We start from the raw sequence: 14,808 nt of genomic DNA, 5'->3' as shown, positions 1-14,808 counted from the left end.
TACATACATACATACATACATACATACATACATAGAAATGCTTAGTATAACAAGCCCTAGTAGTATTGATAACATGGCCATATTTAAGATCTTTTACTAATTTAGGCTTTCATGGTTAATAATTAAGGCTGATTCTCTAGATTTTTAGTGACGATATTAATGATTATATCTATTTCAGGAAAAAATATATAAATATGTAACTATAACTTTTAGCATTACTTTCTTAATCGTTAATTTATGTTATATCATTTTTAAATAGTTCAGATGCATAATGTAGTAACATCTGTTGTTTTTGTGACATTTTTCTTGGGATTTCTATTGAAAAATAGTAATTTGAAAACCAGTAATTTGACAAGCAAAATACTTAAAAGTATAACAGAGAAAAACCTAATCTCATTTAATATTCTGCATGTTTGCATTTGAAAGGTCAGTTCATGCTTTAAAATTTTTATTACACACCAGCTACCACTCATCAATTTTTAATACCTGGTTGATGGTGATAACTGATGAGAATTACTGACATTCTAACCAATTTACATCTCCTTTATATGGCGTGAGAACTCCCATTAATTCTCACTGAAATTACCCGTGTGATAAGAGGTACGTATGAAACCGTCTCTTCTAGGCTGAGAGAGTTGTTGAGGGAAAGGAGGTGATGGATTTTTTTCTGAACAGTAACTGAACCTGTTGATGCAGTAACTATTATTTCTTTGTTTGGACGGGTAAGTAGATTGTATATTTGTCAGATTAAATTTGTGGACTCAGTAGCCTAATTTTAAAAGAATGGATTGTAATTAAATAAAATTAAAATAGAGAGTACTAGAATAAACAATAGGACTAGTACTTAAATTCTTAAACTAAAAATATCTTCTAAATGATTTCTTCTCAGTTACTCACTTTTCTTCCCTTTTAATTAAGGTGAAATCATAAAAATATGATTACTATGTCCTGGTTTTAGAAAATTTAAGGTAGGGAACATATTTATACTACACACCTTTGTTGTATAAAAGCATTTCTGAGTTGTACTTAGAGCTGTTTTGTTTGTGGGGTTTTTTTGCTTTCTGCAACATCTAAAACTGAGCACATTTAATCTCCTGTTTCAGTCAGTCTCAGGTGAAAGATTTCCCTTGGAATTTAGTTCTTAGTAAAGCTCTCTGCACCACCTCTCTCCCCCACCCATGCTGACAGATTTCGTTCCTTTCAGTCACACCAAGTATGTAATTTACAGTAACTTACATTCTGCCTGTGGCATTCCAGTCAGCAAAGTAGAAAGAACCCGAGGTATTTCAACAGATGATTTAATACAGGGAATTGGTTATACAAGTCTTGCAGGGTCAAAAAACACCAACAGAAAGAATAGGACACAGATGTGTGCAGGAAGCGACTCCCTTCCCTGGAGCAGGGAACCAGGGTAGCCTCTGAGGTGATCAGCACCTGGAGCCGTGGACAGCTCCTGCCCTGGGAGTCGGACTCAGACCCAGGAGAGCGCTGCCTCCTGGGGGCGCAGTCCCTTTGCAGAGCTTGGGGTTGGGGGGGGGGTCTCTTCTCAGGGTTGGAGCACCCCCGGGAGAAGCCCAGCTAGCAGGAAGGACGGAGCTCCTCGCTTCCCAGTTGGGCTTGCTGTTCCACTTTGGACATTCCACGAGGCACAGCCTCAGCATCACAAAGCTACACAGAGAGGATGGAAAAGTGGGTTGATTGGAGCTGAGAGAGGGTATCTCATTTCCAGGAACAGGGTATGCCTTCCCTTTGTTCTTCCTTCTCTTCTTTCTGCTTCTTGATTCAGGGGTTTGCTTCAGTAATTGCCCTCTTCTGACTCTTAGTTTCAACACTGAAGGCTATATTGCTGTTTTAACCATATCCCTCCATTTCTTACATTTGTGTTTTGAGTATTGTTCAGTTTCAAATATTTTCTAAATTCCATTATGAGTTCATCTTCTGTCATGCATTCTTATTGATGAGTTGCTTTCCTGGTCACCTTTTAGTTAAGGTTTCTTCTATAACTGTGATCAGAAAATGTTTTTTACTGTCCGTTCTTGAATTATACAAAATCAGAATGTTATCTCTTCTTTTTAAAAATATTTACTTAAATTCAGGTTAGTTAACATATACTGTATTATTAGTCAAGGGTACAGTGTAGTGATTCATGAGTTGCATACATTCATCAGTGCTCACCACATGCTCCCTTAGTGCCCATCCCCCCTCCCCTCCAGCAACTATTTCTTGATAGGTTGAATCTTAATCACTGTAATTTTCTTTAGCTCTTAAAGTGTTTTTATTCTAATATTAATGAGTCTGTATAAGCTTTCTTTTGCTATTGGGTAGATGTATCTTATTTCCTACTTTTACTCTCAGCTTTGGAATCTGTTTTTATGGGTGTATCTTACAAAGAGCCAACAAGTGGCTTTGGTTTGGTCTTTAGGTGGATCTCTCAGTCTATGTACATTAATTTGGATTACATTATATTATTATGTTTTGTATTTTTCCTACTTTTTTTTCATTCCTTTCTTTTCTTCCTTTGGACTGATTGTTGTCTCTGATATTTTTCTCTCATAGTTTACAAATCATATATGCTTTTTCATTTTCCAGTGATATTTTATTGTACCTACTTAGCTTATCAAAGTTAAAATAAATATAATTACTTACGTGGAAGAGAATTCAAGAAGCTTAGGACACAATGCGCAGCCCCCACTTCCTGTGGAGTTACTGTTACGTGTTTCAGACTCGGGGGTGGTTGTCACTTGATGCTGGTTGGGATCTGCCCCACATTCGGGGTCTTCACTGTTCCTTCCTTCTGGCGTCTCAGGCACGAACAGCTAGTGTCACCTCCCTTCCGCCTGAAGTACAGGGAAAGTCCTTTGGCGATAAGTTCTTTCAGTTCTTATTTCTCTGAAAATGCCTTTAATTTTCCTCTGTTGTTAATTTTTTAATTTTTTTAAAGATTTTATTTATTTATTTGGGAGAGAGCGCGAGCACAAGCAGGGTGAAGGGCAGAGGGAGAGGGAGAAGCAGATACCCCGCTGAGCAGGGAGCCCGATGCAGGACTTGATCATGACCTGAGCCAAAGGCAGACGCTGAACCACCCAGGCGCCCCTCCTCTGTTGTTTAAATGTATATTTTCCTATATTAACAGTTACTGTCTCTCATTATATTGAAGGTATAGTGAGATAATTCTACTCCTCTTTGGTTTTTCTCGTTGCTGCTGAGAAGTCCCTTTATTGCTCCTTTCTTACTGTTTTTAGATCTCTTTGTCTTACTTTTCTGCAGTTTTACTAAGACTCAGTGTGTATTTATTTTCTTTGTCTTTAATTCATTCATTTTTAGGTCTTGTTTGAGACTTAACGGGCTTTTTGAAGTTGGATTGCTGGTGCGCATCAGCACTGCCAAGTCACTGGAACTATTAGCTCTGCTTTACTCCTTCTCTCTTCTGCAACTCTAATCAGATACAGGCTAGCCTTTTCCTCTTTCCTCATCAAGTGTCCTGTTTCTCTTATTTCCCATTTCCTGTTGTCTGTGTGATGCGTTCTTAAGAAACTCTACACATCTGTCTTCCAGTTCCCTCACTCCATTCAGCTAAATCTAATCTAGTTTTACAGTTTTATATTTTATATTTAATTATATATATTTTTTCTTAAATTTTATTTTTAATTTTAATTTTAAACTTCCAAGTTCTTTTTGAAGATTTTGTCAGAGAGAGAGAGAGCACACAAGCAGGGGGAGCAGCAGCAGAGGTAGAGGGAGAAGCAGGCTCCCCGCAGAGAAAGGAGCCCGATGTGGGACTCGATTCCAGGACTCCGGGATCATGACCTGAGCCAAAGGCAGACGCGTCACCGACTGAGCTACCCAGGCACCCCTAGATTATGTATTTTTTAATTTTTAAAAGTTTTCTTTGTTTCTTTGCCAGATCTGCTTGTTGTTTATTTTAAGATTCTCTATCAGTTCTAAAAACATTTCTGTAATTGTTTTATGATAAACATAAATAATCATGTGTGATTATTCTGATATCTGAAATGTTTGTGGATTTGATTCTCTTCTGCATTGTAAATGATAACTTGATAGGGTGCCTTACTTATAGAGTAGTTTGGGTTCTTTTTTTTTAAGCCATGAGCTGCTGATTATTTTGGTAACTTTACCTGAAGGAATTATTTGTAGCCAACAATTGGGTTCTGCCATTCAATTTAGAATGTAGGATTAGGGTTTTGTTTGGTTTAGTCACGATCATGAGCCCTTCAAATACTTTGAGATAGCCCTGCCCTGGAACTGTATAAACTAAATTGCCCTCTTGAAGTGCCTTAGAACCTCCAAAGTAGTACATACAAACTAACGTTCGAGTTCCAATTGTGACAGTTGTTTATGAGAAGAGAGTCCTACACCTGCACTCCCCACTCCAGTCACTACCAAATTTTAATACCCACGATTTCCCTACTTGTCCTTGGGACAGAGGCGAAGGGGTGTTATTTCTGTTTCACCCTTCTCCTGAGAGCGTCCTCGTTCGGGATTTCAGTTTTGGGGGCTGTCTTTCTAACCTCTCCACCTGAGCAGATACTGGACCAGATCTCTGGTCTCACAGCCCCGTATTTATGAGTGCAGAAGCTCGGGTTCTCTGGCATCAGTGGACTCTGCTTGCCATTTTCCCACTCTTAGTATGGAAAAATAAAAAATGTTCCTGGATTTCTAGTGTTACTATAAAGAGCCCCAGTCTTGTATGACTCTTCACACACCGTGAGAATTAGCTTTGTAGCATTTTGTCTAGTTATTGCTCTGATCAGAAGGGATAATAAAACTATTATTATTTCTCTGAGAGGGCCGCAGGGTTTGACCCTGACTAAGTTCCTAAGCCCCAAGGTGCTGGAGAGACCAGAGCATTGTCTCCCTGGGTTTTTACAGGTCAAGAGGGGTGAAGCCCGAACTTGGAGCCATCTCTTAGATGGCGTGGCTCCTGAGAGATTTTATTTACACACCACACTGTTGATTAGGGTTCAAGCCCATTACATTTCCTAGAACATCCTCTTTGGAGGGGAAGAGGGAGGAGGCAGCCTGATACTGTCTATGAGGAGAGCATCAGCACCTTTCCCATCCCTTGTCTACCTCGCCCATGGGGCATTTGGCTCCTGTGTAGGATAATTGATCTGGCTCTCACCAGACCACCCTAAAGGTCAGCCCTTGGACAGGGGACAAGGACAATATCAACACACTTACTATTTACCATGAGGTAATGAACATATAATTATCTCTAATCCAGAATACCTTGTGTTTGCCTTCAGGATGAAGTTAATAGAGGTGAAAATGGAGTACTCAGCACTTAATTGTTTGAATAATTCTTTCTTCCCCTTTCAAGGTTGCATTTGGGTGTATTTAAGAATATGCTTTAGTATTTTATTCAGCGTAGTTGTTTTTAGCCCCATCTTACTCTGTTAAAAACTGAACTGAAATTCTCTGTTTCTTACTTGGAGCAGTTGTAAAATAAGTTGCTCGTGTCCTTTAAGTGAGTGTGCCTTGTCGACTGCCTTTCTCTCTGAAGTAGCGTGTTCTGTGGCGTTGGAATTGTTTCTTCTCGTTGAATCTGGGTGCTGAGTGGCCGGAACCTGAGTGTTCCCTTCAGCCTTAACATCATGAACCAGTTCACTCGCTGCACGAGAATGTTTGGCTCTTCGCAGACTTCGAAACAGCGTGCACGCACATGGCATTTGCGTGTCTTGCTGTCTTTCTGAGAGTCAGTGTACACGTCAGCACACCCGTTTTAGGAGGGCGTTGAAGAAAAGATAGCTGTTCATTGTAGATGCATTTTGCATAAAATTTTCAAATTCAGTGACATCTGTTATCCTTGTTCGTGGTCCACTCTTCCCTGTTTTTATATTGCTGAAACTGGTAACGTGTAACAGAATAACGTGTGGGAACTCATGGTGTGCCTGGCACTGAGTGTCTGCTCTAGAATGTCAGTCGTCCTTCCCCTCAGGGACCCTGGTCCACATGACATCTCTCAGGGTGAGACTGTGTTGTTACCTTCTCGCCTGAGACCTCCACGGAGCCGCAGAACCACTGCTCCGGCCGCATCATGGAGCAGAGAGCCTGCGAAACATACTTATTCATCTTAGTGATATGCCATTTTACTCTGTGTACCCAAGTTTGGTACGAAAATAGCTATCAGAGAACCACGGGGTAGTGGTTCTGCTGGGTTTGCTGTTTGTTAATACTGTAGGATTATACATCAAAGCTAGGGAGTTTTCAAGGCACATAAAATTAGCAAATAATTTATATTTAAACCAAAAGCTCCTTTTTTTTTTTTTATTAGCACTCCCTAGCTTCCTGTCAGTTTTCAGAGGATGTAATAGCTTCCATCAGCTTCAGTGCGTCAACTCAAAATACCGCCCTCCCGTCTTTGCGCCTCGGCTTTGCTCCCTCTGCTTCTCGCCAGCAGCTCTGCCGTCTCGTCTAGTTCTTTGGCACGTGTGATTTAAACAGTTTATTGGGCCATCAGCACACACTTGTCCTAGTTGAGCTCTGCTTGGTCAGTGAACACACATTTAATTGTAACTGAACTAAATGAAATGAGCATTCAAATGTTTGGTTTCCTTTGATCCATTTGGTAGTTTGGCGTGATCCTGGGAATGCTGTTAGCAAGTTTACGCTAAGCTCTGCTACTCGTAGCTGGCTTTGGGTGTAATAAAACAGAACGACAAAGCAGCCCGTTATTCTGGGAAATGGGATGCCAGGAATTCTATAGATCTTTCTCCACGTCACCAAATGGATAGTACTATTTATTTCCTTATTTCCTTTTTTGTTCCCTTCCTTGCTTTCTTTGTCAGAAATCCACTTCTGGAGAGACATAATTTAAGGCAGATATGGCAAGCTTTTGACCGTTCTGATTAGGAGTGCATTTATCTCTCTATAGAACGTAACACATATGTATAGAACTGAAGGAGCTGTCTCTCCATCGTCACAAAATGACTGCACCTGTTCTCCACCTTACGATCTCTTAGGTTCAAGTCTAATGGAAACAGGGGCTTCTTTCTCAGAACACCCAGCAGAATTCTTACTGCCTTGGATTCTGTCTTGTTGCCGTCACTGTGGTTGGGAGTGCTCTTAAAAGTGAAGCTTTAAGGGGCGCCTGGGTAGCGCAGTCGTTAAAGCATCTGCCTTCGGCTCAGGGCGTGATCCTGGCGATCCGGGATCGAGTCCCACATCAGGCTCCTCCGCTGGGAGCCTGCTTCTTCCTCTCCCACTCCCCCTGCTGTGTTCCCTCTCTCGCTGGCTGTCTCTCTGTCACATAAATAAATAAAATCTTTAAAAAAAAAAAAAGTGAAGCTTTAAGTCACATTAATTTCTGCACCTGAGTTGAGTAAATTCTTATAGAACCATATGGACGGAGACTTAGGAAAGGCTGTTTCTGCCCCAGAGAGATAGTAGGAAATGATTATCTAAAGAAGAATGAGTTCCTAGAGGGCAAAAGTAAAATTTCTACCCCATGGAAATGAAGGTGTTTCTCATTTCCTTTTTTGCTTTTTTAAACTGATTATGTGTTGAGTCTTTTTAATATCTTCCTTATCATAGAAAAAAATATCTTGAACCAAGACATGATCTTATGATGTGGGGGTTCTGTCTGGTTGTTGATCATTGTTTTATAAGCCATGAGCAAACATGAGCAGAGAGTATAATCTTAGTAATTTCCTTGCATCGCAGATCTGGGAAGGATCCAAACCTGAATCTCCGTAACACTTTGAATAGGGGATGGTGTCCCTGAGAGCTTGGCCGGCTACAGCCCAAGGGACACCTCTGACCTGTCCTCATTTTCTGGAAATAGTTTTACTGAAATCCGGCCAGCCTGCTCGTCTGCCGACCGTCTGCAGCCCCTCTGCCCTACAGCGTGCTGGAGTGACAGTGACCCGCACAGCCTGGCGTGTCTCCTCTCTGGAGCTTTACGGGAACACTTGCCAGCCTCTGGTCTAGTCAGTGCTAGAATGTCCTCCTATGACAGATGCTCTCAGAAAGAACCATTTTCAGAAAACGACACCACTTCCCCATGTCGTCCATTTTACTGAAGTGTGAAATAGTATCCCACTTCGACAATTACGTCAGTTAAAACACACAGATCCTGGATTCACACCTGTAATATGCCAAATCAGAGTGGTTTTCCTGGCCTGAAAGATACTCCAGGCTTAATAGTTAAGTTTTAAAATACCCATAACCTTTTTCCCCAGCAGCTCCATAATCCCTTAATGATTTTCTCTGGATACACTTAGCTTTTTAATGACAAGATGAGCTTTAAAATGTCAAAGCCATCCTTCAGAGGAACACAGTTTACTCATTTGTATTTAGTCCTTAGGAAAGGCTTTTCTTACAATAATCAGCTGACAAAAGATACAACGGTAGTCCCTTGGGAGTTTCACCAAAAATCACGCTGCTGTGTGTTGTACTTATTCATGGTGGTTTTAGCTTATGTATGTGTATGTATTGAATTAAAACATATATTATTCACAGTTTTTTTGTCTTCAGATTATAACATATCCCTACTATGAGTTCTTTCTGTACTTCATCCTTTCAGGTGTGTAGAATTGCCACATTTATTTTTAGAATTATTTGACATGGATTTTTTTATGAGAAGTTGGGAAGGCCTGGAGGAAGTGGATTATGTCGTGATCTGGACGACTGTACTTCGCGGTCTCCTGCTACGTTACGCTTTTCCACTGATTAACTTACCACAGCTTATATAGTATGTTTTGCTGCTGCCGCTGCCTTCTTTTCCATCACAATGCTTTTTTATCTTTTATTAGTCACTTTTGAGACCGTACTGTATATTTTTTCTTTTCTTTTGTTGTTATTGCTGAACATACAGCATTTTACTTGCTAGTCTCAAGGGCAGGACTATGTGATGGGAGTAGGATGTGAAACACAGATGAGAGCCATTGATGTCATCTGTTATAAGTGCTAACAGGTGAACTTAATTTTAATATATTTTATATCACATGATGTATCCAAAACAGAAGCATTTCAACATGTGATCAGTGTAGAAAATTATTAATGTGATATTTTACATTCTTTTTTCATATTAAGTCTTTTTTAAGATTTTATTTATCCATTAGAGTCAGAGCACAAGCAGGGGGAGCAGCAGAGGCAGAGGGAGAAGTGGAATCTCTACTGAGCAGGGACCCCGATGTGGGGCTCGATCCAGGACCCTGAGATCATGCCCTGAGCTGAAGGCAGTTGCTTAGCTGACTGAGCCACCCAGGCGCCCCGATAGTCTTTGAAATTCAGTTTGTGTTTTACACTTACTGCAAGTCTATAAACCATAGTCCCCACGTGAACTCTGTCTGAATTTTAAGCATTTTTTGATGCTCTCCTAAATCACCCTTTTATTTTTTTTTTTAAGATTTTATTTATTTATTGGACAGAGGGAGACACAGCGAGAGAGAGGGAACACCAGCAGGGGGGGTGGGGGAGGGAGAAGCAGACTTCCCACTGAGCAGGGATCCTGACTCGGGGCTAGATCCCAGGACCCTGGGGTCATGACCTGAGCTGAAGGCAGACGTTTAACGACTGAACCACCCAGGTGCCCCTAAATCACCCTTTTAAAAAGTTTAGTACCATGAATTGTTTTCTTGGATTATGGATCCAAGAGTGGTGGAAGGTCTCTCACCCAAATATGTCTGTTTAATTAATGCTGCTGGAGACTTTCAGTTGCAGCCCCTGCCATTGGCCACTCCGAAAGTTCCTGGGGCCTTTACACATTGTGCTCTGTCGACTCTGCCTGTGCTCTAGAAATGGAAGAGCAAAGCCTGGGTGAGCGCACAACTGCTGACACCTTGGTTTACTGAGTGTTTCCAGTGCACTGTTGAGACCTACTGCTCAGAATAAAAGGATTTCTTTCAAAGTATTACTGCTCATGGACAGTGCACCCGGGCACCCCGGAGCTCTGATGCAGACGGACAGTGGGATGAATCTTGTTCTCATGCCGGCAGCCCATGGAGCCAGGAATTGTTTCGACTTTCAGGTCTTACTGTGTAAGAAATACATTTCACTAGGCTATGGCTGCCATAGATGGTGATTCTCCGATGGATCCGGGCAAAGTAAACTGAAAACCTTCTGGAAAGGATTGCCCACTCTAGATGCCAATAAGAATATTGTGATTCATGGGAGGAGGTCAAAATACCAACATGAAAAAGGGTTTCACAGCAGTGGATTCCCACCCTCAGGGATGACTTTGAGGGGTTCGGGACCTCAGTGGGGGAAGTTGCTGCAGACAGGTGGAAACAGCGAGAGAGCTGGGTCAGAGGTGGAGCCTGAAGACGGGGCTGATCTGCTGTGATCTCATGATCGAACCTGAACCGATGAGGACGTGCCTCTCACAGATGAGCACAGACAGTGGTTTCTTGGGATGGAATCTACTGGTGAAGGTGCTGCGAAGGTTGAGATGACAACAAAGGACTTGGAATATTACGTCAGCTTGTTGATAAAGCAGCAGAGGGTTTGAGAGGACGGACTCCAGTTTTGAAAGAAGTTCTGCTGTGGGTAAAATGCTGTCAAACAGCCTCTTGTGCTACAGAGAAATCGTTGCTGACGGGGAGAGTGGATCAGGGCAGCAAACTGCATGTTGTCTGGTCTTGAGACCTTGCCACAGCCGCCCCAGCCTCCAGCAGACACCACCCTGACCGTCGGCAGCCCTCGGCACCCAGGCAGGACCCTCATCCAGCAAAGGGATGAGGACTCACTGCAAGCTCAGATAATGTTAGCAAATTTAACAATAAAATATTTTTAAATTAAGATGTATACATTGTTTTTTTATTTTAAGAGACAATGCTATTGCACAATTAAGAGACCATGGTATAGCATATACATAACTTTTTTAGGCACTGGGAGCCAAAAAATTCATTTGACTTGATTTATTGTAATATTTGCTTTATTGTTGTTCTGTGGAACTGAATCCACAATAACTCTGAGGTATGCCTATATAGCAGTAACAGAAATAAAAATGTCTAAATTTGAGGTCTTAGCCCGAGTCTGTCTTCAGGAATAATCTTATAATCTTAAGCTAATAAAATTTATTTAATGGTGATTTATTTAATGGCAATAGCCATGCTAGATCATCACGTCATTAAGTGACTTATCATGCTCAGTAGACGAAAAGACAGCACTCTCCGCACTGTCCTGGGATATATGAACGTGACACCGTTAGGGCAAAGAGAAGGGGTCCTTAACTAGGATTGTAAGCAGAATGTATAAAGAAAATTAGGATAACAGAGGTAAGAGAAGAGGACTTCCCACATTTATCTCTTGATTGTATTTTGACACTTTTAGAATAATATTGAAGGAAATTTTTTTTCTCTTAACCGTATAAGCTGTTTAGAAACAACTCCCATTCCTTGAGTTTTTGCTACTAATTTGAGAAATCCTAGAAATCCATGTGTCAATCTCTGTTAAAGTATAGATGTAGAGGGGCGCCTGGGTGGCTCAGTCGTTAAGCGTCTGCCTTCGGCTCAGGGCGTGATTCTGGGGTCCTGGGATCGAGCCCCACATCAGGCTCCTCCGCTGGGAGCCTGCTTCTTCCTCTCCCACTCCCCCTGCCTGTGTTCCCTCTCTCGCTGGCTGTCTCTCTCTCTCTGTCAAATAAATAAATAAAATCTTTATTAAAAAAAAAGTATAGATGTAGAAATAAACACAAAGATGTAATAGTCACTGATCTTGAGTACAAGATCTATAGTGTGGTTCTGTAATATACGTACAGAGAATTTTCAAATTGAATTAAATAACCATTCACATTTTATTTCAAAGCCATGATTTCTTCTCTTTTTCTTCATAGTATAGCTGTTCTCTCTTTGCACTGGCTTACGGATGCTGTTCTTTCGACTTTTCCTACTGTATCGACTCCTGCTTCTCAATGTGGCTCCTGCATTCTCAGTTCCCACCCCCATGCCACTTCAAATGGTGGTGGATCCCAGAATTCCCTTCCTGTGTATTCAGAGATTTAATAAACTTGGCCACCATAAAACAATAGTATTTCAAAACGGAGTGGGACAACAGGGAATTTTAATAACTTTTGAAGCGTTTAATGTCAGTGATTTGTGCTGCTCTTCAGTATGTATGACCTGACATATTATTTTTCTAGAACTCAAACCTGATTCACCAGAAGGTGTCTCCTCCCAATGATCGACAAGGATCTCCAATATTGTCATTCATCATTCTGGAACAATTTAATGCTATTCGCTTAGTCCAAAGTATTCATCAGTCTCTCGCTGCTCTCAGCAAAGTCATCAGAGGAACTACCTTACTGAGTTCAGAAGTACAGAAATTGGCAAGTGCTTTATTAAACCAAAAGGTAAGCTCAAATTAAATATATGTGTTTTTATTTCATTATTATAAGTGACTCTTTTATTATGTATACATTTGTCAAGTCTTACAGTTAACAGTAACAGAAAACCCAAGGTAAACTACCTTAAGCTAGTTAGGAATTAATTGGCTGATAAAATGGAAGGATCCAGGGGTATCCAGCATTAAGTCAGCTTGATGCAAGAGCTTCAGATTGTCATTAGGACCTTAGCTTGCGTTATTTATCTACCTGTCTTGTCATGGTGTGTGTGTGTGTGTGTGTGTGTGTGTGTGTGTGTATAGATATGTATATACATGCAGCCTCCATGTTGATTTCACTTTTGGGCAGATCCTCTATACATGGTGGTATCCTAGCATTCTGAGTCTTACTATCCTCTGAGCTCCAAGTCCAACAGAAAGAACACCTTTTTCTTGGTAACTCAGGCAAAAATCCTGGGATTAGCTTTAATCCAAACTGATTGGCTTGTATTTGATACCTAGTTCCTTGACCATTCTCTTATAGAACTTGGCATCTGGAAAAGATTTCACTAGGGTTCTATAGGAATTTAGAAAGAAAAGAGTTTTGTTTTCCCCCTGCCCCCAACACTGTTTACCCCCAATATAGAAAACTCCGATGGTCAACTTGAAGTCTTCTCTGAACATAAAAGATCGTCTTTTTGGAACTTCCTATATCTGACATAAAAATATTTCTGTCTTAGTTCAGGCTGCTGTAACAAATTCCCACACATTGGGAAGGCTTAAACAATAAACGTTTATTTCTCCTAGTTCTCGAGATCAGATTGCTGGTAAATCTGTTGTCTGATGAAGCCCACTTCCTGGTTTGCTCTGTCTTCACATAGCACAGAGGAAAGAGAGCAGAATCAACCTCTCTCCTGTCCCTTCTTTGGAGGACATGAGTCCCATCATGAGGGCTCCACCCTTATGACCTATTACCTCCCCAAAGCCTCATCTCCAAGTATTATCACATAGGGAATTAGAGTCTCAACATACGGAGTTGGGGGAGGACACAAACTTCAAGTCTACTGCAATATCCATCCCTTTTCTGCACAGAAAGGCACACTCTGGCAACCTTATGTTTCTTTTCCCTTTACCTTGAAAAAGAATCTCCGCTTTGCATTGTGTGCTGCATTTAAGCGGTTTTTCCTTGTATATAGATGACTATTTGAATTGATGATCAAAATATTGTAGTAGTATATTGTACTATAAGGTGTATCTAACTTCTTTTTAATTTAAAGTAGATATATTATCTATCTTGAAAGTTCCTTGGCATTTCAAGGAAACACTGAGGAAGGATGGTAAGAGCTCTGAAGAACTTCACACGAGTCAGCTTGTGTGGTCACCGCGTACACGGTGATGCTCCTGTTACCTTACTCTGCTGGGAGAGCCTGAGGCAGGACGTGCTCAGTCACTCCACCGGAGCCCCCAGGACGAGCTGTGGAGTCAGGAGCCTGGGCGGGTGTCTTTGCCATTATAAATAGAAATGATTTAAATTTACCAAAAGATAAATTTTCATGAGAGTGTATTTCTTTAAAATCCAACTTCATGCTGTCTAAGGGCAAAATGTACGGTACTACATGGACTGACAGCTGGATTAGGTCTAGCAGGAGAAGAACACTGATGTCAGAGTGATAAGAGCGTGCCGCGTGTGGAGGACAGCAAGTTCAGTGGGACTTGTACACAATGAAGCGAGAAAATTCAGCTTTAGATCAGATTTTGAGGTTTGTAAAGCCAAAGAAAAGGTATTGGGATTAAATGCCATAGGCAGTAAGAATATTTTCATGTAGAAATAATGTCGCAAAAGGACAAGAAAGTGGCCTGTGGAATAGGTCTGTCTGCCACTTAGTAGCTGTGTGACTTGGGCAGGTCAGATAAACCTCTTTAAACTTTACTTTTCTCATTTGTGAAATGAGGATAATAAAGGTACCTACCTATGGGATTGGTATGAAAATTAAAGTAAATCATAGGTAAAGTGCTTAATACAAAGTAAGCATTCTCTAAATGATAGTTGCTTTTGTTATTGTTACTTGAGGAGAACTTTATTACGTAAAAAGTGGCTTTTAGAGCAGTTGACCGGCAGCATTGTGCAGAACTAGTTTATAGAAGTAGGGATATCATGTAGGTTACTGTGTACTCATCTCGGTAGGAGCTGGTTAGGGCATGGAATAGGCTAGCTCAAGAGGGCTGTATGTGATATTAAGAATAGGAAAGGTCGTCAACAAACCTGGCTTCTTGTTATGCTTCTGCTATAAACCGTTTGGGCCGATCTTTGGCATTAACACTTGGAAAAAATAAATCATTTTTATGATGGTATGGTAATGTGGCTTATGAGACCACAGTGAAAGATAAAGAGTTAAATGGGCTTTTTTATATGAAACATTTTCCATGAGTAAGACCAAAGAGTGGCATTTTATAAAGAGGTCATAGATTTTTAATTCTTGGTAGCACCTCCTACTCTTCCCCTGACTCAGTGAGTTCTCCTCAGTGTTT

At 40.9% G+C, this 14,808-nt stretch overlaps 1 protein-coding gene across 1 annotated transcript in view; it reads left to right on the top strand.

Moving 5' to 3' along the window:
* DYNC2H1 (dynein cytoplasmic 2 heavy chain 1) overlaps positions 1 to 14,808 on the top strand; it is a 299,576-nt gene that overhangs the window by 234,014 nt on the left and 50,754 nt on the right. Inside the window, exon 84 of the mRNA XM_040631281.1 lies at positions 12,101 to 12,310. Coding sequence (XP_040487215.1) covers positions 12,101 to 12,310 — 210 coding nt within the window. The remainder of the gene's footprint in view (positions 1 to 12,100; positions 12,311 to 14,808) is intronic.

This window comes from Ursus maritimus, unplaced genomic scaffold (genome assembly GCF_017311325.1).
Source record: "Ursus maritimus isolate PB19 unplaced genomic scaffold, ASM1731132v1 scaffold_16, whole genome shotgun sequence".
NCBI lineage: Eukaryota > Metazoa > Chordata > Mammalia > Carnivora > Ursidae > Ursus > Ursus maritimus.
The sequence above is the reverse complement of the archived record's forward strand: the minus strand, read 5'-3'. Positions and strand labels throughout refer to the sequence as shown.